Consider the following 23755-nt stretch of genomic DNA (forward strand, 5'->3'; position numbering starts at 1 on the left):
AACTCAGACAGGGGCCTACGCCTGGGAAGTTCACGGCCCTGCGGCTCAAGCTGAACCCTCTTAAGCTGTCACCACAAGGGTCTCCTCTCTCTCTGACCTGACCAGCAGACAGATGAGCTGAAATACTTAGCAAGCACGTCGTTGAGCTCTGTAGACCAGCCATTCTTAATATGGGGGGCTATGCAAGTAGGGGTCTGGTCGACGACTGGGGAGGATCTCCAATTCCGGCGGGTAAACTAAACTAGGATGTTCCCCGCTGGGAAGATTTCAGAGTGTGTGGGAAGATGTCAGACGGACACAACGGAATGGTCTTTTGGGGTAACTAGATTAAAGAACGTATGCTCTAAACAGTCGTATAGTTTTTGTGTGACTCATTCAGGGATGAAACCCACTGGTCAACGACAACCCTAGATATACAGCATTCCAACCACGCGGAACGCCAAACGAGCAGTGGCACACTAGCCCATCTGTACGACGGGCCAAAACAAACAGTGAGCATGTCCATTGTTTACCATTCTCATGGTGCTACGAAGACATGGCTTGCAGGAAATAACCGTATTTTGGCCGAGAGGAGTTCGATTGACCTCGCTCTCCCTCACAACCAACTTTCCAAGTGTATGCAACCGACTGGCATCATATTCTCCACACAATGTGTTTGTCTGAACCCCTGAACCGCGTCACAGAGCTCTCCTTGTCCAGGGGAGGGAACAATGGTGGCCAGCTCAGCATAATGAGTGGTGTGTGGTCTCTGGTCAGTGCGTGAGGCTCTACAGCTCAGGAGGGAATGAAGAGGACAAATGTTCAACGATTCTACCTCACTTCAAAGACACCAACGGCTAACATCCTCCACATAGTACACACGAGTGGGCGGGAGGAGAGGGTGAGTGAGGGAGACTCGTTCCAAGCATGCCTCTGGTAGCGATCAGTCGCCAAACCCGCGCCGACCACTTCTTGCCGTTACTACAGGCAACAAAGTGCACGCCAGCGCTCAGTCGGCGTGCCGAGCTGGCCCGTGCACGCCCACTCTGCAGCAGGACGCTCCTCTGCATGCCTCTTTACAAAGCAAGCATCCATCAAGGGAGACCGCTCAACTTTGTGTCCGCGCGCTTTAAATAACTAAGCGCACAGATGTCCCATGAGCTACATACCAACTACATAACATTCAACAGTCTACAATCACAGCATGCACCAACATAAATATGCTGTCATCAATTGTTGCTTCACAGCTCAAAATGAGGAAATATGATGTTTGACATTGGGCTCATTCACACGGAGGTGGGGGGAAGAATTTGTAAGATGATGCATACCTTGGGTAGTTCTTTCAGTTGGTTTGAATCGAGGAGAAGCTCTTCTAGGCTGCGGCTGTAACGGAATATCTCGTCGGGGACATTCTGCAGGCTACAATGCCGCTTGTCCACCGACTCGACGTGGCGGTTACACCGCCACAAAGGGATACACTTCAGCATGTCCGGCCGCCGTGGGGGATCTGGTTGCCGGTGCTACTCAATCCTCCACATCGAAGGGTCCAGCACGCAAATACTGCTGTGGGCGAGGAATCACAGTTGAATCAGGCCTAAAAAAAATATTCAATGTCGCGACACTCCTCTTCCACGGCGATCCAAATGAGGAGGCCAATATCCAGTTTGAGAAGAGAAAAATAATCCTTTCTGTGAACGCTTTTTAAAATCTCGGTTCAATTCCACCGCCGTGCAGATACGGCGGGGTTGGTCGCAGAGGAACTTACACTATCACAAAGCCAGGAACTCTCGCTGTGTCTAAAGTGTTCCCTCACTTGAACTCCCTTCCCAGTGGCTGATGCTAGCCTGTGTTGCTACCCATCTAATCATCCAATCCAACGTCCCTGTCGTGGCTAGCTGAAAACACTGACAAACAGCCATTCAACTAACTATGAAGCTCTAGCATTGCTACAGTAAACAGTTGATATACAAACCAACAGAAGTTAGTGTTATGCTTATAACGAATAACTACCGCATAATGTCCCACGGAGCGAATGGCTGGGTTGACCCGGGGATGAAGACGTCCTCACCGGCTGTGTTATTAGCGAGCTAGTTCACGTTAGCAACATTAGCTTAGCAATACACTTCGTTTACGCCTTGTAACCTGCGGACGTTAAGCTCATTCAACGGGCAAACGCTGAAAACACCGTCGAGCGTGCCAGGGACTAGATAAGAATGCACGTCACGAAAGAAAGTGACTCCGACCAATACTTAATTAAAATATATGAGCGATATAAGCGGAGCTTCAGCGACTGCAGCGCTTCCCTCCCCTCTGGAGCAGGCCGGCTAGGCGTGTGGGGGGCTGGGCTAAGCTCGGCGAGTAGCAGCGCAGCATCAGTCCCCCTGATGGGGCTACAAAGCCAGCTAGCTTTTAGCGCCTCCTTGCGGAGTTCGGATACGGGAATTTTATTAATCCATAGCATAGTCATGGATTTAAATAATATTTTAAGTACGTTATTTATGCATTTTCTTCTGAGGTTTAGCTGGCGCCAACTTATTTACCCCATTTAAGATGCGTAAAAGTCTACTTTCAAGTTGTTATGTTTCATATGCTGTTGTGGAAATCTGGCTTTCAGACTTTCCTACCAACTTTTTAAACTATTTACTTGAGCACTATTAAAACACGTGTCCCTGCTCCAGTTCGATTTAATCAAAAGTTAGAAATGTAGTTGTGTTTCTGCAATATCCTTTATTTTCAAGAACAGAACAATACATACCAAAACAAAAACAGTGGACGTCTATTCAAGCGTTATCATTTACATTAACACATTTAAATAACAGTCAAGTATAACTTCCAACAGCTTTGAACTAATTTTATTGCTAGTGTAGGGATAGGAACAACAGGCCCACGGAGAACAGAGCCAACGTTCTTTAGTGGGTGAGTGTTTTAATACTCGTCTCCTTCCTCTTCATCGCCCTCAGTAGAGTCCAACCCCACCTCCTCGTAGTCTTTCTCCAGTGCAGCAAGGTCCTCACGGGCCTCAGAGAACTCCCCCTCCTCCATCCCCTCCCCCACATACCAGTGAACAAACGCCCGCTTGGCGTACATCATGTCAAACTTGTGGTCAAGTCGTGCCCAGGCCTCAGCGATGGCTGTGGTGTTGCTCAGCATGCACACTGCCCTCTGCACCTTGGCCAGGTCCCCCCCCGGCACTGCTGTGGGGGGCTGGTAGTTGATCCCAACCTGACAGGGAGAGCAAATATGATCCTCAGGTAACCATACAGTCAGGGACTCAGTTCATCAGACCCCAGCTTGAGTTTATGTTTAATACAGAGTGGTTTTCTCCATCTTCTAATCTTTTTTTGAAGGTGCATGGTAGTATTGTGGTCAATATATGGATAGCAAGATGCCCCCAACCCCTAGCTGCCCATGAATCTGAATTCACTACAAGTCACTCTGGATAAAAGAGTTACCTAAATTACTAAATTGAAAAACAATAACCGTATGATGTATATACTTTAGTACTCGATGCCCTCAGTAACAGACGTTGGTAATGAAGTGTTGTGGTACCTTGAAGCCAGTGGGGCACCAGTCGACAAACTGAATGGTTCTCTTGGTTTTGATGGTGGCGATCGCCTGGTTCACGTCCTTTGGCACCACGTCTCCGCGGTACAGCATGCAGCAGGCCATGTACTTGCCGTTGCGAGGGTCGCACTTCACCATCTGGTTGGCCGGCTCGAAGCAGGCGTTGGTGATCTCCGCCACGGAGAGCTGCTCGTGGTAGGCCTTCTCGGCAGAGATGACCGGGGCGTAGGTGACCAGCGGGAAGTGGATTCGGGGGTAGGGCACTAGGTTGGTCTGAAACTCAGTCAGGTCCACGTTGAGGGCGCCGTCGAAGCGCAGCGAGGCGGTGATGGAGGAGACGATCTGGCCCATCAGGCGGTTGAGGTTGGTGTAGGTGGGGCGCTCGATGTCCAGGTTCCGGCGGCAGATGTCATAGATGGCCTCATTGTCCACCATGAAGGCACAGTCTGAGTGCTCCAGTGTGGTGTGGGTGGTCAGGATAGAGTTGTAGGGCTCCACTACTGCCGTGGACACCTGGACACCAAAGGTAGGAGAACTGTTCAGAACCTTCCCCATGTTAAGAACACACCCAAGCTCTAGCGAAGAGTGCAAACGGAAGCAGAACTTCCTTGCGACTTCATCCCGGAGAAATAATAATTCCATGTTAAATATGTCGGTCACTGTAGATAATTTAGTTATGTAAAAAATTAATGCACTTTCATCTCAGATAATGTTGGGTGTTTAAGGAGAACCTTGACTGAACTTATAGGCAATACAAAGAAGTACAGTACACCCATACCTGAGGTGCAGGATAGACTGCAAATTCCAGTTTGGATTTCTTGCCGTAGTCCACAGACAGTCTTTCCATGAGCAGGGAGGCAAACCCAGAGCCGGTGCCCCCGCCAAAACTATGGAAGATGAGGAAGCCTTGCAGACCAGTGCACTGGTCCGACTGGGGGAGAGATGTACACCAACTCAGTGCACTTCATCATGGTTTGTATACTTAATGTGGACACTGGACAAGCCTTGATGTTCTGACTAACCAGCTTTCGGACTCTGTCCAGCACACAGTCTACTATCTCTTTGCCGATGGTGTAGTGGCCACGGGCGTAGTTGTTGGCAGCATCCTCCTTGCCAGTGAGCAGCTGCTCTGGGTGGAACAGCTGGCGATAAGTCCCTGTGCGAACCTCATCTGGGAAACACAAATACACCGATTGACACAAAGAGATAAATATAAATATTAGTGCTGTCAGTTTAACGCGTTATTAACAGCGTTAACGCAAACCAATTTTAACTGTGTTTATTTTTTTATCGCGCAATTAACGCTCTTTTGGCTTGACAAACATTGTAGTTTTTTCACCTGCTGTCTAGCAACAACTAGAAAAACTACAACGTTAGTCACGTTAGACAAACTACAACACCATACCGGATATTGCTACACCGGAAACAAAACAACAAGCACGCCGCACGAACTTGTTGGGGCAAGCAAGGATACGGAGCGGGTGAAAAACTCCTTAAAAGTGTGTGTGTGTTTGCGTGTCACTCTGTTCGAGCCTGCATGTGAGTTCAATGTTGTCATTAGCTGTCACGTCTTTCTGACCAATCGCAGTTCAAGGCCCACTTGGGCTGCACCACTTCGGGAGGGGCCGCTCAGTTACTCCCCTCTAGACAAAATTGACTTGGTTGCGACGTTGACAGTTTGTGAGTGTTGCGTCTGTTGAGTGAGAGTTTGAGGGCGCACAGCTCAGGCTGCAAGGAACTTTTATAAACGCAATATTGATCCCGCAGATATCAGCCCGACAGCCCCGAACCGTTAACGTCCCACCGGGAATACTCCCGACTCTCCCGAATACCACTCTGCCACTGTGTGTGTGTGTTATTCGATAGCCTGGTAATGTGTATAGGCCTACGTACGGTAGGAATATTCATACTGGTTTAAATAATTAATGTTATAGTATTTTCCATCTTTGCTGAGCAAGTTTTGTTAGAAAGTTCAGTGATTGAAACAATAAAAGCCTGGGCTATTGAAGTTTTACGGTAGGCCTACCACTGTCATCCACCTTCCCGATGTCAAGTGGACTGGGTTGAATTCACTGAGTCTCTCTTCTTACTCTCCTTCTCAACACTCTCTGAACTCACTAAAAGGCTAGCAGCACGAAATCAAGGGATATTTAGAATAGAAAAAAATGTGCAATTAATCGCGAGTTAACTATGACATTAATGCGATTAAATATTTTAATCGCTTGACAGCACTAATAAATATCTTTGTAAAGCTGAATGTTGCATCTGTTCCTTTACCACACCAGACCAAACCATCACATTTAGCATACTCCTATGTGCAAACGTACCTGAAAACAACAACAAAAAAAAGGTCCCGCGCATCGGACAGGTGCATGTTGGGTTAAATACATCAGAGGCACAAATGATTAACATTTGCGTATTTTACAACTATGTGCACTAGTCACACTTAATGAACTACTATCATACATGCATCTACATTCAAAGTAACTGAAAGCAAAAAGTATCTCCAGTCAGAGACCTTTAATTGAAGTCTAAATCGCGATAGTAGACCATAGCCCTACTGCCATTATACTGATGTTTTACTGTGTCCTTACTAAACATTTTAACGTACCTACGACCGTGGGCTCGAGGTCTACGAACACAGCCCGGGGGACATGCTTCCCAGCCCCGGTCTCACTGAAAAAGGTGTTGAAGGAGTCGTCCACCTTGCCGATGGGTATATCGCCGAGCATCTTTCCATCCGGCTGGATGCCGTGCTCCAGGCAGTACAGCTCCCAGCAGGCGTTGCCAATCTGCACTCCGGCCTGGCCCACGTGGATGGAGATGCACTCCCGCTACAGCGACGGAAAATCAGTTTGAAATCTTTCTTGCACTCCTGTCAGACATTTGTTTCAGCGGTTTGAAAAGGGTTTATTTTTACGGATCGACCGTTGATCTCAAGTGATTGTGGCGGTGCTGCACAGAAGACACGTGGACTTCAGTGAAACCAAAAGGACTGCTAATACAAAGGACGAGCCACGCTATCGTTAGCGAAGTGTAATACTGGCGAGTGTATCACCATTAAATCAAATCTAATAAGACATGCATTCTCATGAATTTGACACATGGCACTCACTAGAGGGGCAGCGACATTGATGAGGCGGTGGGGCGGCCTCCATTGCGCGGCAAATTTTAAAAAACAACATCATGTTTACGGAACGACGATGAACTCAAAGCATACACTACATAAAAAGATGTGTTAAGCCGTGATAAATCCAGTCTGGTCCAAACCGGTAGAGCTGGACCAGCGACACGGGTCGAAAGCTCAAACGGGCCGGACACCTTATAACGGACATTTTACCTGAAAAAATGCCAGTTGTTTTTTTTTAAATGTCCGTTAAATGTGTCCGGCCCGCCTGAGGTTTTGACTTTGTCCATGTCTTCCTACGATAAAAGAGTCCAACACAACGTGTGTCACATGCGAATTAGTAAAACGACCGTATGGTAATACAACTTACCATATTTCACAAATTTCTAACGTCTTTCAAAAAATAAAGCGGGAGGTCGCAGGCGGACCAAGTAAGCAGCTACCTAAACCTAGCGGTGAACCACTATCGATGTTTACGGAACGACGTTTAACTCACAGCATAACCTACATAAAAAGTATACTCAAAGTTGTGTTAAGCCGTGATGAATCCACTCGTTTCCAAACCGGTAGAGCTGAACCAGCGACACGGGTCGCAACCTCACGCGGCAGGACAAATTTAACGGACATTTTACCTGAACGCTAAGCTACCATACACTTTGTCCATGTCTTTCTAAGATGAAGGATTCCAACATACCTGGTGTTGATTGCAAATTGGTACAACTACCATATAGTAACGCAACTTACCATATTTAACAAATTTCTACTGTCTTTCTTGACTTTCAAAAAATAAAACAGCAGGCCGCAGGCGAACCAAGTAGACAATGATCTGAACGTGACCAAGCAGTGAACCACTATCGCTATAAAGACATTGGACCCACCCCCTTTGGGATAGGATTGGCTACGTGACGGATGTCTGAACTGTCACTCATTCTTTCCTAATCTTTAATTGGACTCGAACTCCTGTCTAGAATAGTTAACCGTCTTCATTTTACGCTTCTACGCTTCTCATCTTCTACGGTTTATCCGGGGTCGGGTCGCGGCACTTTTGAACATTAACATTGAAAAGAAAATAATACTTTAATAAGTTATATAAAACATTGTCCACTACCGTCCTCTACGTTGATTTAAATGTAAATATGTTGATTAAATGCTCATGTCATTGTGCAAATGAGTGTAACCATAACAATGGGAGTCCATTTTAGCAAATAAAAATAATTTAAATATAATATATAATGTATAATGTAATGTATAAATAAATAAATATAGCTATTAAATAAATATATATTATCTATAAACTATCTAAGTTTTATTTAACTATTTGAAACAAGTTATTTTGCAAAATGACTACTTCAGGGGACTTTTATTGCATATCACAATATTTTTTTCAGTGGACTTTTACTTCATGATGCCATTTCCATCTGATATATTCAAATGAGTGGGCGGGGTTACGTCAGATTCATATTAAAGAAACAGCACTGGATCACTGAATATAGCACTAGATTTTTCTTCATTTCGGGTTGGGCTCCTGCCCACTATGTCATCTTTTTTAAAGTCGTGGCCGACATCCGCAATACACACAAAACAAAAGGTCTTCACGATCAGTTTTGCCTTGCCGTCGGTCCACATTAGGCGACTGTATGTGGTGGTTTATCTGCTAAGATTATCTGCGCCTTCTCATAAAGCTCACAAAATTTCACTCACTCTTCGAACTTAACAATATCGAGTCGGGTTGAAAAAACATCTCCCGACTTTAAAGGTGACATAATATACCACCAGGTGTGTTGGGAAAAATAGTCTGCCTAGTTACTTGAACAGATAAACTGAGACGGAGAGGAGATAAAATTGTCGGCACGAGGGCCTCGGATTTATTTAGTAAGGGGAAAAAGGTTATACTGAGCTATAGAGCGTAAGAGATCGATCGAGCGAAAATGTCTAAGTCCCTAACAGCGCTGAGGTCGTCCGGAGCTTCGCCTCTGTAGAGGTTCTGCTTCAAATGAGCGTAATGTCCTTCAGAGTGTATCAGTCTTATGTGTTTTCTTCTAGCGAATTGTGTGTTGCGAGTTGTGTGTGTCAAGGCTGGTGTGGGGGTTTCTCGCCTGGCCTTGAGCACCCCGGGCTGGGGCCGAGTGTTATCAGCAGATAGATTGGAATGAGTGTGTGCATTGTGTTAGCATCTGAAGGCCCCTAAAGTTGGGACATGTCTTCACCATGGGCCTTAACGTGTGCCTATATCTGTACTGTATATTACAATTAGGGCATTTAGCAGACGCTTTTATCCAAAGCGACTTACATCGGTTAATACACACATTGACACACCGACGGCAGAGTCAACCATGCAAGGCGACAGCCAGCTCGTCAGGAGCAGTTAGGGTTAAGTGTCTTGCTCAGGGACACATCGACACTCAGCTAGGAGGAGCTGGGGATCGAACCAGCAGCTCCCGTTGCCTCACAAAATATAATGCATTCTGGGATAGAAACGTAAGAAATGCTGGTGATAATTTCCCTATGCGACATATCACATGCCTTTAAAAACTTGCGGGAGCTCCAGGGTAAGTCCCTCCGTCTGCTTTTCTGTGCATATTTCATATTATTCATTATTCATATATCTTAATGTGTTGCCTATTGTTGTGGTGTTGTTTATTTTTTTCCCTTTTGTTTGATTGTCTGTACTGTCTGTATGTATTCCTTTCTTATATGTAAAGCGTCTTTGAGTACTTAGAAAAGCGCTACAAAAAACGTATCATTTATTATTATTATTATTATTATTATTATTATTATTTTTATTATTATTATTATTATTATTATTATTGTTATTATTATTATTATTATTATTATATTTGCAACCTTCAAAACAGCTCGGAGGTTCAAAGTTCAAAGCAGCTCAAAAAACAGCCGTGGAGGGGGTGGGAGGGATCCAGGAGAATGGAATTGGTCTTCCTTTCCACTGCTTGAGTTTGCAAGTCTGAAAGCTGTTTTTGTTGGATGCTGGTTATCTTGCTTGCCTGCTTAATTATCCTAGCCAATTTTCCCTTGCATCTGCTTGTTAGGAAGCTGTACCAAGATGTAATGTTGAAGGAGATGACAGATTCGATCAGTGTCTGATAAACCATTAATAAAATGTCCTTTCTGACATCGAACCCTTTCAGCTTCCTCAGGAGACACATGCGTTGTTGGGCTTTTTTGTAAACTCCGCCTCCGTGCTGGGTGAAGGACAGGCGGTGGTCAATCTGGGTGCCAAGATACTTGAAATGTTTGACCTGTTCAACCACTTGCCCCTCCAGTCTTAAAGGTGTGGAGAGTGGATGTGGGGTTTCGGGTGCCCAGCACCTATGGCAACACAGTTCTTTGGTCTTGCTGATGTTTAGTTGCAGTGAGCTCTCCTTGAACCACAGGGCCATGGTGCTGACATACTGCCTGTAAGTGGACAGGGTGTGCTCGTCTGTCAGGTTGGCCACCAACGCCATGTCATCAGCATATTTAAATAGTTTTAGTCCATTGATCTTGCAGGTGATCTCATTTGTGTATATAGAAAAGAGAATTGGTGACAAGACACATCCCTGTGGGACTCCTGTATTTAAAATGGTGTTGGTAGATGACACACCATGCACGCTCACATGCTGGCGTCTGTTCATTAAGAACCCCTTAATCCAGAGCATCAGTGTTGGGTTGACTTGTAGCTGCTGAAGGCGATGTAGAAGTGTGTTGATATTTACTGTGTTGAAGGCTGATGAAAAATCCATGAATAGAATCCTGACAAAGGAGTGTTGGGATTCAAGGTGCCTTGTTACAGTGTCCAGGAGAGCTAGACTGGCATCCTCCACGCCCCTTTTTGGTTTATAGGCAAACTAAAATGGATCCAGACTTTCTCCAACCATGGTGGTGAGTTCCTCTGCAACAACTCTCTCCATACATTTGCAGAGGATAGAGGTGAGGGCCACAGGTCAGAAATCGTTCAGGGCTTTTGCATGAGGCTTTTTAGGAACAGGAATGATGGTAGTCTCCTTCCATGCCCTGAGAACAAAGCTGGCATCCAGAAAAAGCCAAAAGAATTGTGTCATCACACCACCTAGCTCGGTTGCACACTCCTTCAATATCCGTCCCTTCAGCCTGTCAGGTCCGCAAGCTTTTGTAGACTGGAGACGGGTAAAGATTGAATTAACCCTCTTCTCCTCTACACAGATGGATTCAGAGGGGTACTTGTATGTGACCCCATCCTCCACAGAATCAGTGCTGTTGAATCTGGCATAGAAGGTGTTTAGTTCTTCAGCAAAGGCAACAGGGTCTGGGCGTTGTATCTTGGCAGCATTCTGAGTTCTGCCCATCATGGTGTTCAGACTCTTCCAGGTATCCCTCACATCTCCACTGGTGAACATCTTCTCCATTTTGTCCTTGTATTTGATCTTGGCAAGCTTGGTCTTCTGCTTCAGCTCCCTTGTGAGGTCTTTGACACATTGTTTGTCTCCTTGAATACTTTTTTTTCAAATTGAGACAGTGTTTGAGTTCTCTGGTTACCCACGGCTTGTTGTGGCATAGTGCTTGATCTGTTTGGTTGGAATAACACTATCAGCACACAATGAGAGGTAGGAGCATATTGATTCATTCAGCATGTTTAGGTCAACATTGCATGCTTTGAATAATATTCCCCAGTCCGTAAACTCAAAACATCTTCTCAGCTTTTCTACAGAATCATTATTCCAGACCTGGATGGTTTTGGTCTGGATTTTGTGTGTTTTAAAATTTTGTCAATACTTAGGCAGTAGTAAAATTACATTATGATCTGACGACCCAAGAGCAGGGCGGCGCTTTGATACATATGCACCAGGAATGTTTCCTTAAAACAGGACGCTCGACATAAATCGAGTGTCCTGTCCAGACGTGTTGGAGTCACATATTGCTTTAAATTTGGAAGAAGTGCGATGACGTCACAGCTGTTGAAATCTCCAAGCAAAAACACAGGCTGGTCAGTTGCCCTGGAGACGGCATTGTTGTAGCATTCTAAAATGCGCTCTGCTGCTAGCGCGTTGTCAGGGCCAGGGACATAAACAATAATTACAGTCAGTGATTGAAATTCACCGGGAAGATAGTGGGGACGAAACGACACCGTCATGATTTCGTAGTGGCACGAGCAGTGCCTCTCACGCACTGTGAAATTCGTTGCCCATCTGTCATTTACAGCCATGCATAGACCGCCCCCGATTGAATTCCGTTCTTTCTGTGTCCCGGTCAAAGCGTATGATTGTGTAGCCATCTAAGCATACTGCAATGTCTTCACCTTCAAACTCGTATTTCGGTAGTCAGGGTTAAGTTTAACCAGTGCCGCAAGCTCATCCATCTTATTACGCAGTGGTCGCACATTTGACAAAGTGACAGCAGGTAACGGTAGCTTACTTCCTCGTCTCCTAATCCTGTTCCTAATTCCTCCTCTCGATCCTCTTTTCCTCCGTATTCTCTTCGTTATCAGAGTTTTTGGTATGAAATCCAGTTGTTCGGGTGATAAGTCAACTGTCTGGCAAGCGTGTTGAAGCTTCGGAAGGTCCGCTCTGGCGTAACTGCGTCTCGGTGGATTTGGATACGCGGTGACCCCAGCAGAGAATAAACCTCCATAACTTGTTGCAGAATGGCTTTTAAATTCCACCAAGGAATAATTCATAAGAATATTGTCACGGTTTAAACTGGACAAAAATGTGAAAAATTAAATTTGTTATATAGTAGCCTTTCAATCACGAGTCGCTCAAACAGAGGAGCGCCCCGCATCTCGTTGCCAAGCAACGAACACACCATACGTTCGGAAACTCCTACGTGACCTTACGTAAACCTTCCCTTCTTCCGAAATGAGAGTGTTCAGGAAACGCTCTTTATAAGTTTGTAGGCTATGACATAAAACCGGAAAACAGATCGTTCTGGAGACACACACAGCAAGTGAGAACATGATCTCATGGTAAATGTATTTCCATTCGTACAGTGGCGGCTGGTGGTTTTAAAAGTGAGTTAGGAAGGACTGCGTGCTTGGTTGCCATTGGCCTGCTTGCACTGTTAGTGGTGTATGGGGGCATAAGTATGTGACACTCAAGTTGTTTCAGGGTGTTTTGGGGAACTAGAATATAGCAGGGAGGGATAATTTTGTGAATTGATACAAATCCACCAGGGGCAGCATTGTACTTTGAAAATCTGGACCTATTTTTGCCCTCAATGACTGAAGCTATTGGTTGTAATTTGGCTATGTTTATTTTCAGCTATAATTGTTTTAAGAAAAATGAAGACGCAAGACCAAAAGTGATGCCATTTAAAAGGCATCATGCTCTGAATCATCACTAACATCCTTTGCACAATATCAAAAAGAATGGTCAGAGTAACAAACAATTTAAAGAACAACAAGAACATTATTTCACAACTATTTGCATGGGCTGTAAGTCTAAAATTGTTTGAGCCAAATGTGGACGTTAATGGATGTTTCAGAATGTAAGTCATGGTGTTAAGCCAATTAAGATTGAGGGACTTCATTTATAGATCAAGTCAATCCTCCTCGCGGGCTCCGCAGTCCGGCCGCGGGCTACGGAAACGCAAATATGACCGAACAGAGCCGCAATTAAGAATAAGCACATAAGCTGCAATATCCACACATAGCCACAAGGGAGCAGCACCAAACATATAAGCTGCAATAACTGCACATAGCCACAAGGGGAGCAGGACCAAACATATAAGCTGTAAAAACTGCACATAGCCACAAGATGGGAGCATCATCACACTTATGAGGAAGCAGGAGGCGGGCTCTCAAGACCATAGCCAATCAAAGCACGTACTACGTCATATAGGCCACGCCTACTTCATATTTAAACAGCTGAACGCCACAAGGGGGGCAGGAACAATCGTCGGTAGCTCATCACTACGGATGACCAGCTGAGTGTCTCTCCACGCGTGTCTATAGAATTCCCCTCCTATTGCTTCATAGTTACCATACCGAAACTTATCCAAATAAAGTGAGTTAAAAGCGATCCTGATTCGAGTACCTTTTCTGAAAGAACACGACACACTACCGCAACGAACAGTATAGCACACCGCTCGGTGGAAACGAGGCATACGACTGAGCGGGTTCGTTGGTTCCAATAGGTCCATGGTTGGTTCTCGTAGCCTCGACCTGAGGGGATAACCCCTCCCTCCAGGCTGCTCCACAGCAAGGGCTCCTGCTTATTGGTTCATAGCGCAGCCATGCGCTATGAACAGACGTAGGCGGGATCCAGATCCCTTAGCTAGTCACAACCACTCAGAGGAGGACTTTCCTCCTCTCTCCCATTGAACCTCATGTTATTCACCGGCCGCCAACACTTTCAGGGAAATGAATGGGAGTCAAGGGGGGCTGAGGGAGGAACGTCCTCCCTGAAGTAATTGTCAAAAGGTGATTGTCCCTTTACCGAGGCAAACGAACATTACATATACAAAGGCATTAAAGTAGTCATATTTAAGGGAATTAATTCATTAGTAGTCTGGGCAATCTACATTTTTTATTCTCAAAAATGTTAATGAGGATCTTCCTCCCTCTCCTCACTGGAGAAGCCTCCACTGCAATCGTACTCGAATTTTCATAGTATTGTTTTTAATCTAACGTTTTTTTTTCTTTTCTAATTCCTCTGCGTACCACTTGATGGCACATCGCGTACCACAGTTTGAGAACCACTGCCTTAGATGAAACCAAAACATCTATGCATCATTTTCTGAAGTAGGCCAACACGTTATTTTCAGCTACAGAACATACACCTACTTTGATGTGCATGTAGAGAACAGTGTGTGGAGTGGCAAAGCAACCGGCCTACAAGACATGGAGCAGGACCTGCTTCAAAGGCCTACTTCTCGTTTTACCTGCATATTATAAGGATAAGTGAAGAAACAAAATAGAACTGAATTAGATTTAACACTATTGAACAAATAGGTTATTCAGATGATGAGAAACATCTATGACATCACATCCTGTGTAATAAGAGAAAAATAGATGAAGTGATTTCAAGAGATAACTGTGGAAATGCTGGCCACTAGATGGAGACCTATGGTGTGTTGTAGTCTTGCAGCTTTGTCTATTGTAGTGACTGTCACAGACAGAACCAACAGGAGTAGCATCTTCCTGCAATAGAGGAGGTTTGTTTAGTTTGTGGGTGGATTAACCTGTGAAACTAGAGGTACTTTTAAGCAATCAGTACTTGGACAGAAAGTAGTATTTTAATATATTTAAACAACTAGGGTCCTAGAAATGCATGCCTGACACTGCAGCCACCTTGTTTGCAGGATCAAACTAGTGACCAACAGAGGCAGCGACCTCTAACACAGCATCATAACAAGATAACACCATTTTGATGTCATCGTCACATTCGCCTCAGCCACTCACAAAGGAAAGTAAAAACTAAATGAACACTTGATGATGGACACATGCCCACAGAGGAAAACAAGACATAATCTGACCCTTGTTTAGACTTTAGATATTATCTTGAACTACACAAGTAGAAATATCCAAATGTTGTTTTCATGATATGCAATGATGTAGGCATATTCTAATTCTACTGTGGTTGAGTTTTGCTCAGAGTAGGGCAGTAATGTAATTCAGAGTAGCTGCACCATCTACTGAATCTTGACTGAACAGAAAGAATTTCTGCTCTCTCTCCCTCTTGCATTTGCTCAGCAGCTAATGATCACTCTGGTGCGTGTATAAGGTAAAAAGAGGAAGGACGTTCTTGAGTTTCTGTTCTATAACAGTGGCCGCCAAGACGGTAAGATGTATTTTTACTTCATCATACTTCAATCGCTTAACAATCTTAACAATCACATAAAAAGAAAAGGAGGCAAGATTTAAATAAATAAATAAACATTTAATGCTTTTCTCAGCTAAAAACATGAATGTTTTACTTCTTAACATGTAAGTTTAAAATTCGCATATCAAGCAAATTCACTAAGAATCAATAGGATAACCATTAAAACTGGTTGGAAGACATAGACTTGTAATGTGGTTTGCTCTAGCAACTTACCATTGATGTCGATTTTACAAACTCGTATTTACTTCTCATCTTATATGTTTTTAATGAAATGTTTAAAACCTGCAGGTGTGTTTTAATATATATCTAGAGCAGTGGTTTTCAAACTGTGAGGCGCGCCTCCGCTGGGGGGCGCGACGTGAGAAAAAATAAACCAGAAAAAGTAACAAAAAAAAAACGCGAAGGCCAAAAGTCAAAAGCTGTGTTCGAAATCGTTCCCTATTCACTCACTCACTATTCCCTATATAGTGATTATGATATAGTGCACTATATAGGGAGCGAACAAACGAGAATTCGGACAATACGCTGAACATTTCTAAACGTCATTTGCGTCAGTAAATGCGCCGGGTATTTGTGTGACGCAGACAGATGCCAACATCATGTAAACAAACCGGGCACTCACGAGGAAAGTTGGAGGTTGTATTGATATTGAGTGTAACATTTCCTTGATCAAGTTTTTTTTTAAATTAATTTTGTTAATTAAAATTTTTGGATGTAACATTTTCTATGTTAAATCCCAAATAAATTGTTGACATTTCTAAACAAAAGCCGGAGACTCCATCATTAAATGTATACTTTTTCGCGGTTATTCAGCTTCTTCTCCGGAAAAACACGACTGCATTGCATTTTTGGTATACGGGAGTAACATGTAGGGAACATCGTATGTTCACTCAAATTTTGGGTATTTTAAGTCCACTATATAGTGAATGAAATTTATCACTGAGAATTCGAACACCACTACAAAATGGCGAGCCCCCTATATAGTGCACTATATCCGTGATAGGGAACGATTTCGAACACAGCTAAAGACGCAAACTCATTGCTCTCACTAAAGTAGAGGTGAGCTAAAAAGGAGGCTAAACTGGCAGTTTACAGATTAAGCTGTTCAAATGTATTTAAAAAAAGTTAAGCACTAAAGATGTTAAAATGTGTTAAGAAATGTGTTTGAAAACGCACAAAGATGATTAGAATGTTTCAAAAATATCTTTAAAATGTTTCAAAAATATCTTTAAAATGTCTCAAAAATATAATCAGAGATATTTAAAATGTGTAAAATATGATCAGAGATGTTTAAGATATGATCAGAGATGTTTAAAATAATTAAAAGATCTTTCAAAACAAAGGGATTTAGAACTTTGTTTTTTTTTGGGGGGGGGGCTCAGCTGAAATTTGTTCTCTGAGGGGGGGCTCACTCTCTCATACTTTGAAAGCCCCTGATCTAGAGCAACAGAGTGAGAGGAACAAACTATGAATCTTCGATCAGCAGCGAGAGGATTTCTAGCTTTCCTTCTGTCAATACCAGGTTGGTAGATTTACATTCTGAACATTTAGTTTAACTGTTTCACATGACAACCAAATGAAGATAGGTTCAATCCATGTTGCAAAGAGATAAAAACGAAATATTAAAACTTCTGAATGGTGTGTTTAGTTAAGAACAGCAGTTTGTATATTCATGTGCTTTTATCCAAATTGTATTTTTCAAAATAAAAAATAAATCCTATCGATATGTAAATTAGGTATTGTTTGTACTTTTTACATTTAGATAATAATCTGGGAATTGGCACAACTGTTTGATGTTTTAAGTCTGTATTGATTACAATACAGAATTGTTAGCCAATATAGGACAGCTATAGGTTAAAGTTGTTGAGAATATTAATCTGTTAATGTAGTTCATCCAGGTCTTTGAATGCAATAGTCAGAATTTAACATTAAAATGCAGTTTCAATGACTTTAAATGTTTTGTTCTTCCTCAATGAGATGTGTTTGATTTTTACAGAACTACTGGGTGATAATGACTGGACAGCTACTTACAAATCGAGTAATGTCTGTGCTTTAAGAGGATCAACGCTTCATTTCAGCTGCACCTATGAATACCCTTACCATGTACAGCACTGCTATGCTACAGTCCTGGAAACACTGTGGTTCACTAAAGAAGGCAGAAATCAGCCAGTTGATATAAAAAGTGATACAGACTATGAAGGTCGGGTTACATACAGCTGTCAAGATGAGAGACATTTTATGTCAAAGTGTTTTGGAACGTGTAGCCTGAGTATCAAAGACGTGAGACAGAGTGATTCTGCTGAGTACCAGTTCAGGACAAAAATAACAGAACAATCAGAATGGGGATATACTATTAACCATGGAGTGAATTTAACTGTGACAGGTAAACTTGACAACAATATTTTTTTAATGTAGCCTGAATGGGAATTGGTGATGACATATTCCCTTGTTATTACCATTTAATATGTGTTTAACAGGTTATTACAATATAACACATTAATAGATGCTTGATGAAGCCACCTTCAGTAGGAGTCAGGGATCCCCCAAACAGGGACAAGTCCGGGGTGAATAGAACCAGAGGACGATGTAGTAATATGTAATCAGAACCACAATTATACTTAAATAAAACACAGCACACAAAAAGGCCCAAAACCTACAGAGAAACATAAGCCTGCCTCACACTGCCGTGCCTGGCCCAAATGACAATGCTTGCCCGGCCCTCAATAATAACAACGTTAGCCAAATAAAATAATGCAGCAGAAATAAAACATGGGAAGTTAAAATAAAACACAGTGACATGTAATATATTTTGTTGTTTTACAGAATAATTGAATGGAGGCAACGGCAATATATTAAAAATGCATTGTTACGGCAAATGTTAAAATCACATTGCATGCACTACCTTTTGTTGTTGCTGCTCAGGCGATTGGCTCACCAAACACTCAAACCAGGATTAGTACAAAGGAAGGCTGCAGCCTTGTGCTCCTGTATTTATACCCTCCGCTGTTCCTCAACATCCTATGAGACAAAGTGCTACAATAATACTCAGGTTTTGTGGTTGAATACATTACAATTATTTGTTCTCCGTCCCAGATCTGCAGGTGAAATTGGCCTTTCTTCACAGTGATAAGCCTACCAAGCTAGACCTGGAATGTCACAGTATTTGTGGTCTAGGTAACTCTACCTACAAGTGGCTCAGGAATGGAGAGAATGCAGGACCAGGAAGTCACTACAAAGGCTTGGTTAACTCTGAAGACAGCTATGCATGTGCTGCTGAAGGATTTGAACGTTTTTCCTCTCCTTCAGTGTGTAAGTCAACTCCACAGTACACTGACATGAAGCCAGATGTTATGGACCAATAAGGTTAAGAACTACATGTACATTTAATGTTTAAACTGTTGATACTTCATATTATAATAGAATGTAACTTAACAGACGCTCCAAGGACTCCCTCAGTGACCGTGAGTCACTCTGGTGAAATAGAGGAGGGCAGTTCAGTGACTCTGAGCTGCAGCAGTGATGCCAACCCAGCAGCTACCTACACCTGGTTCAAGGAACAAGACGATTCAGTGGAGGAATCAGGACAGAACTACACCCTCAGTAATATGACATCCGAGCATGGAGGACATTATTACTGTCAAGCTTGTAATGCAATCGGACGTCATAATTCCACCTGGTCGTTCGTTAATGTGACGGGTAATGGTTGCTTTAAAAATAATCCTAATTTTTCAAAGAATACCCAATCACTTGAATAAAACCTCACTAACAGCGGTAACAAGTCATTTAATGGATACAATATAGGGGGCAGAAACCACTTCCTAAAATGTCATAGTTCTGGTACCGGTATATCCTTCATATGGTCTATCAAACAAATGAATTAATTTCCAAGCGTTAAATCTGATCAATATTTTTCAGCGAGATCCTCATCATCATCATTATCATCATCATCATCATCGTCATCATCATCAGGGATAACAGCTGCAGCTGTAGGAAGTGTTGCAGTCTTCCTGGCCACCATACTCTTCCTCATCCTCCTCTGGTTGGGGTGAGATATTCTCTCTATAATTTGGCATGCATTCACTTCTTGTTATTAATTCGTCTTCTCTTTGCCAGAAGAAGGAGGGCCTCCAGAAAAGCATGTGACCAGGGAGGAAGGCTAGATATCACAGAAGAGGTGAGAAACAGGAAGCCATTTTATGAACACATCTTCCACAAAACCACATGTGAAACTTCTAGTTGTTTGAGCCAACAAAGAGAGGAGCCAACGAAGCGAGGAGCCAACGAAGTAACCATCTGTCCTTTCTCCCCGTCAGTCACTTCCTGTTGCTGTGCACGCCAACGTCTCATCTCAGACAAATCACTCGACTCCTGTGGCCCAGGGAGAACCAATGAAACAGCAGGATGAAGTCCACTATTCCGTCATCCACATCTCTCACTCAGAGAAACAGAAAGTGCCTCACCGGTTGGCTGGCTCCCATGTCCAATCAGATCAGCAAGAGCAGGTCCTTTATTCTGCGATCAACTTTCAAGGACCAAACGCGGCCATTGAATAAGAATTATTCAGGGGCCGCTGAATAATCAGAGAAATTATTTCTTGAGAGAAAATAGACCTCAAGGTTTGGGACTTTGGGCCTTATTAAGACCTTTAGGATGCAAAGACATTTTTGTATCCATGTAAGATGCTTCACATTGGAATGCAGTTAATATATTCTGTGTTCTTTTCAGGGACAGGGATGGGAGCTGCTAGACTAAAAAAAATATGAAAATAATAATAATAATAGGGACCACAACTAAAGCTGACCATTTTAGAGCAACCCTAGTTACAAAATGCAGTGCCTCCAACAGATGATTACAGACTCTCCCTCTTGGAGTGTCTTCAACAGTTACAAAACAATACGTTTTCTGTACTCCTCCCTTCCCCTGATTCTATATAAACTGTGTAACCTTTAGTTATCAGGTTAGAGAGATGGGTAACCCTAACCCGAGACATTAAGTTTTATCTATATGTTTTTATAGTTAAAACATTGTTTTCTGTACTTCTGTCTTATCCTTTGTGCTTTGAAGAAAAAAGTACATCTTATTTGTCTTGTAAATCTAACAATGACCATGCTTCATTAAACATCAACGCAATATTTAACCAGAAGGTCGGACTGAATCTTTTTCATCAACAATATTTGTACAGTGTTTTTGGACAGGAGAAGCTTATATGACAATATAACTTATATACAAGTATTTACTTAAACATTGCCCACTATTATACTCTACATTTCTATTTTCCCAAATGTTCATTTAATTCATGAGAAGTTGTCTACATGAGTGTCACCATAACATCCATGCATCAGAAATGTAGTGTATTTTCCACAGTAGGCCAACACATTATTTTTTGCTACAGAACATAGACCTACTTTGATGTGCATGTAGAGAACAGTGTGTGGTGACATGGAGCAGGACCTGCTTCAAAGGCCTACTTCTCGTTTTACCTTCATATCGTAAGGATGAGTAAAGAAACATAATATAACTGAATTACATTTAACACTTTTTAACAGATAGGGTCTGCAGACAAGAAGAACCATCAACATAGTATTCAACCTGCTGATGACCACAGGTTGAAGAACAAGTGCAACCTATACATCTATGACATTACATCCTGTGTAATGAGATGAAAAGAGATGAGGAGATCTAAAGAGATGACCATGGAAATGCTGTCTTGCAGAATTGTCTAGTGACTGTAATGCAGCTATACCATTGAAATACATGTATTGACAAGCTGTCCCAGTGTATGAATATGAACAGAAGCATATTTCAACAAACTCACAGATGCAACGGAAAGGATGACTGTAAGATTCTTGTGGTCGATAAGACTGGTGCTATATGGGTGTGAAACACATACACGAGCACATCAGCAGCTTCACACTGCTGTGAATAAACATACCCTCAACCACATATTCCTCCCAACTACAAGACAAACCGTTCCCAGACAGAGTATTTGTTAATAAAATACTTCAACATGAATAAACACACTGATCATGAAGTAAAAACCAGATGAACACTGTGAAAACCATTTTGTCAACATCTACGAACCCATGTTTAGACCTAAGATTGCGATCGCCTGGATCTACAAAAGTGGAAACATATAAGTGCGGTTTAAATAATATGTCCTGATGTAGTCATATTCTGCTTTGACTTTAGTTGGAGTTATGGTCAGAGTAGAGCAGTGATGCTCAGAAATATTGATATTGTCTACTGAAGTATATTCAATGCTTTCCCCCTGAGATGACCGTGCTCTTGTGTTCCAAACACAGAATATTAACCTGTGTGGTTTCATCAGTTTGAATGTACACAGATCAATGTGATTGGTGCTTAATGAGGTGGAGGTCAGGGGCGGACTGGCCAACAAAAGAATTGGGCGGCGCTGAGAAGTTGAGGTTAAAAATAAAAAACCTTTTAGAGCAATGCGGTGTGCAAAATTAACTAACCTTTTTGGTGGAAAGGCCAAGGTTGATACCACTGTCAGCGAGAGCAATGATGAGGCAGGAACAGGACACAGCAGATATGACAGGTGCACTAGTGGCAGTATAATAATGACTTAAACTCCTAAACTCAATAATATTAGCCTTACATTAAACGTATTTTATTTCTTTGTCTTTCATTTTGTTATTTTATTTCCACTATTGCCTTTAATGTATTGGCCTGCTAAATTAGAATTATTTGTTATTTGTCATTTTCAAAAGATTTTAACCGATTCTTTCATCCCACCCTCAACAACCCCTCAGAAAAAAGGTGTGAGCATCTATGAAAGTAGTATTAAACAACAAACAGAAATTAGCATAAACAGAAAGGTTCACATACTGTAACAAAGACAACTCTGTACTGCTCAGTATGTTTGGCAACTAAGTTTGGCCTCGGGCCAATTTTCTTTCCAGCCAGTAGGTGGCGGGCCAGAACATTATCAAAGGCTAGTTCAAGGAATTGATTAATGAAAGTGCATCTGGAAATGCGACGCAGGCCCGTCAGCTGCCTTAGTCATATGCCTACCAAGCACTAGATGACTCTAAAACGACGTACATATTAACAAGTGTATGCCCTAATCACGTAAATGTCGTGCCTGATCATGTTATAAACAGCAAACGCGATTGTGATTATTGCATTAAAAAAGAAAAATAAGTTATTTCATAATGTAGGGTCTCATTGTATGCAAAGGCCACGCGTAAAGCCGCTCCTCCTTTCTTGTCGGCATATTTGGCAGTGTATATGCCGTCTTATGCACGCCTTTTTCGCTGCACGGTCCACGCGTTTACACTGCCCGAGGTTAATTGAGCTAGCACCCCAATTGACCCTCCCGGACCCTACACACATTGGCGATTTATTGGGTTTCATTCTGATGTAAATGCGACGGCTCCGCAGTTCCAGGGATGAAATAAAAACATTTGGGTATATGCAAATTATTCTAAAGAGGTCTAGACTCTAGCCTTCTCCAGTTAACCAAGAAAGCCCGCTTGCGCACCTAAAAAAGCAGCCAACCATTCTTAAAACAGTTCAGACAACACAACACATACACACCACGGCGGGTGCTGACTGACTGCGCGCGCACGCACGCACACACACACACACACACACACACACACACACACACACACACACACGCACACACACCACGGCGGGTGCTGATTGACTGCACGCACATATACACACACCATAGCGGGTGCTGACTGACTGCGCGCACACACACAAACCTCCTTTCCTAGGCTACTCACCGTTAGAAGAGCTGTAGGCGAACTAGCCTCATCAGAGACTCTACTTGCGTTAAACAGCAAAGTCTCAGAGCTTGGCATCTTAAATCTTTTGTGGACTTTTGTCAACAGCTCCTGCCTTTCTCTGCGTGCAGTATCACACAAAAATACGTAATATTGGGTCGCCATGGCTGCTGTATATAGGCCTATAGAGGGGCGTTCCGTTTCATTTAATATTGCATAGTTTCCAATAACTCCTGCTCAGCCCCTCGCAGCTTACGCGTGACCGTGACAAGTGTGTTTTTAACCTTCCGGGAGTAGTAGCAGGATTTGATACAATTAAAATCCAAAAACGATTTTGTAAGAAAAATAAATTCACTGTATCCGGCCCTTTACATTTAAGCTAAAAGATATAGATATTCGATATAAAAAAAATACAAATATTTTTTTTTCTAATTTCTAACTCCCACTTTTTTCATTCCACTAAAATACTTTTATTTTGAACTATTTGGAACCTTTTTCATCCTTGATTTACCTTTCTAGGCACATGCATTTCTAAT

At 42.7% G+C, this 23755-nt stretch overlaps 2 protein-coding genes and 1 long non-coding RNA gene across 13 annotated transcripts in view; 1 reads left to right on the forward strand and 2 right to left on the reverse strand.

Annotated features, from left to right (window-relative positions):
- The window catches only part of scrib (scribble planar cell polarity protein), a 72731-nt gene extending 70439 nt beyond the window's left edge, over positions 1-2292 (reverse strand). For 9 of the 10 annotated variants that reach the window (XM_079754675.1, XM_079754674.1, XM_079754679.1 and 6 more), the window contains exons 1-2: positions 1990-2292; positions 1308-1542 (exon numbers count right to left, since the gene is read on the reverse strand). In XM_079754675.1, coding sequence (XP_079610801.1) covers positions 1308-1466 — 159 coding nt within the window. In that variant the 5' untranslated portion in view covers positions 1467-1542; positions 1990-2292. The remainder of the gene's footprint in view (positions 1-1307; positions 1543-1989) is intronic. The other variant, XM_079754673.1, reaches the window with a different exon arrangement.
- Positions 2293-2904: 612 nt separating this feature from the next.
- Positions 2905-10134, reverse strand: LOC307088659 (tubulin alpha chain, testis-specific; the record flags this gene model as incomplete). Its single annotated transcript, XM_079754611.1, has 7 exons — positions 2905-3201; positions 3529-4056; positions 4322-4474; positions 4566-4714; positions 6155-6377; positions 9802-9952; positions 9998-10134. The coding sequence occupies 7 exons, from the start codon at positions 10132-10134 to the stop codon at positions 2905-2907; spliced, it is 1638 nt and encodes a 545-aa protein (XP_079610737.1).
- A 6760-nt stretch (positions 10135-16894) lies between these two features.
- LOC307089124 lies at positions 16895-20585 on the forward strand. 2 transcript variants are annotated; one of them, XR_013812607.1, is made up of 7 exons: positions 16895-16987; positions 17462-17848; positions 18559-18774; positions 18901-19161; positions 19381-19510; positions 19579-19639; positions 19779-20585. It is a non-coding gene; the product is annotated as an uncharacterized lncRNA (long non-coding RNA). The 2 variants fall into 2 exon arrangements; XR_013812606.1 differs by having other exon boundaries at positions 19381-19639.
- The last annotated feature ends 3170 nt before the right edge of the window (positions 20586-23755 follow it).

Source organism: Pollachius pollachius, assembly GCF_949987615.1.
Source record: "Pollachius pollachius genome assembly, chromosome: 17".
Lineage (NCBI taxonomy): Eukaryota > Metazoa > Chordata > Actinopteri > Gadiformes > Gadidae > Pollachius > Pollachius pollachius.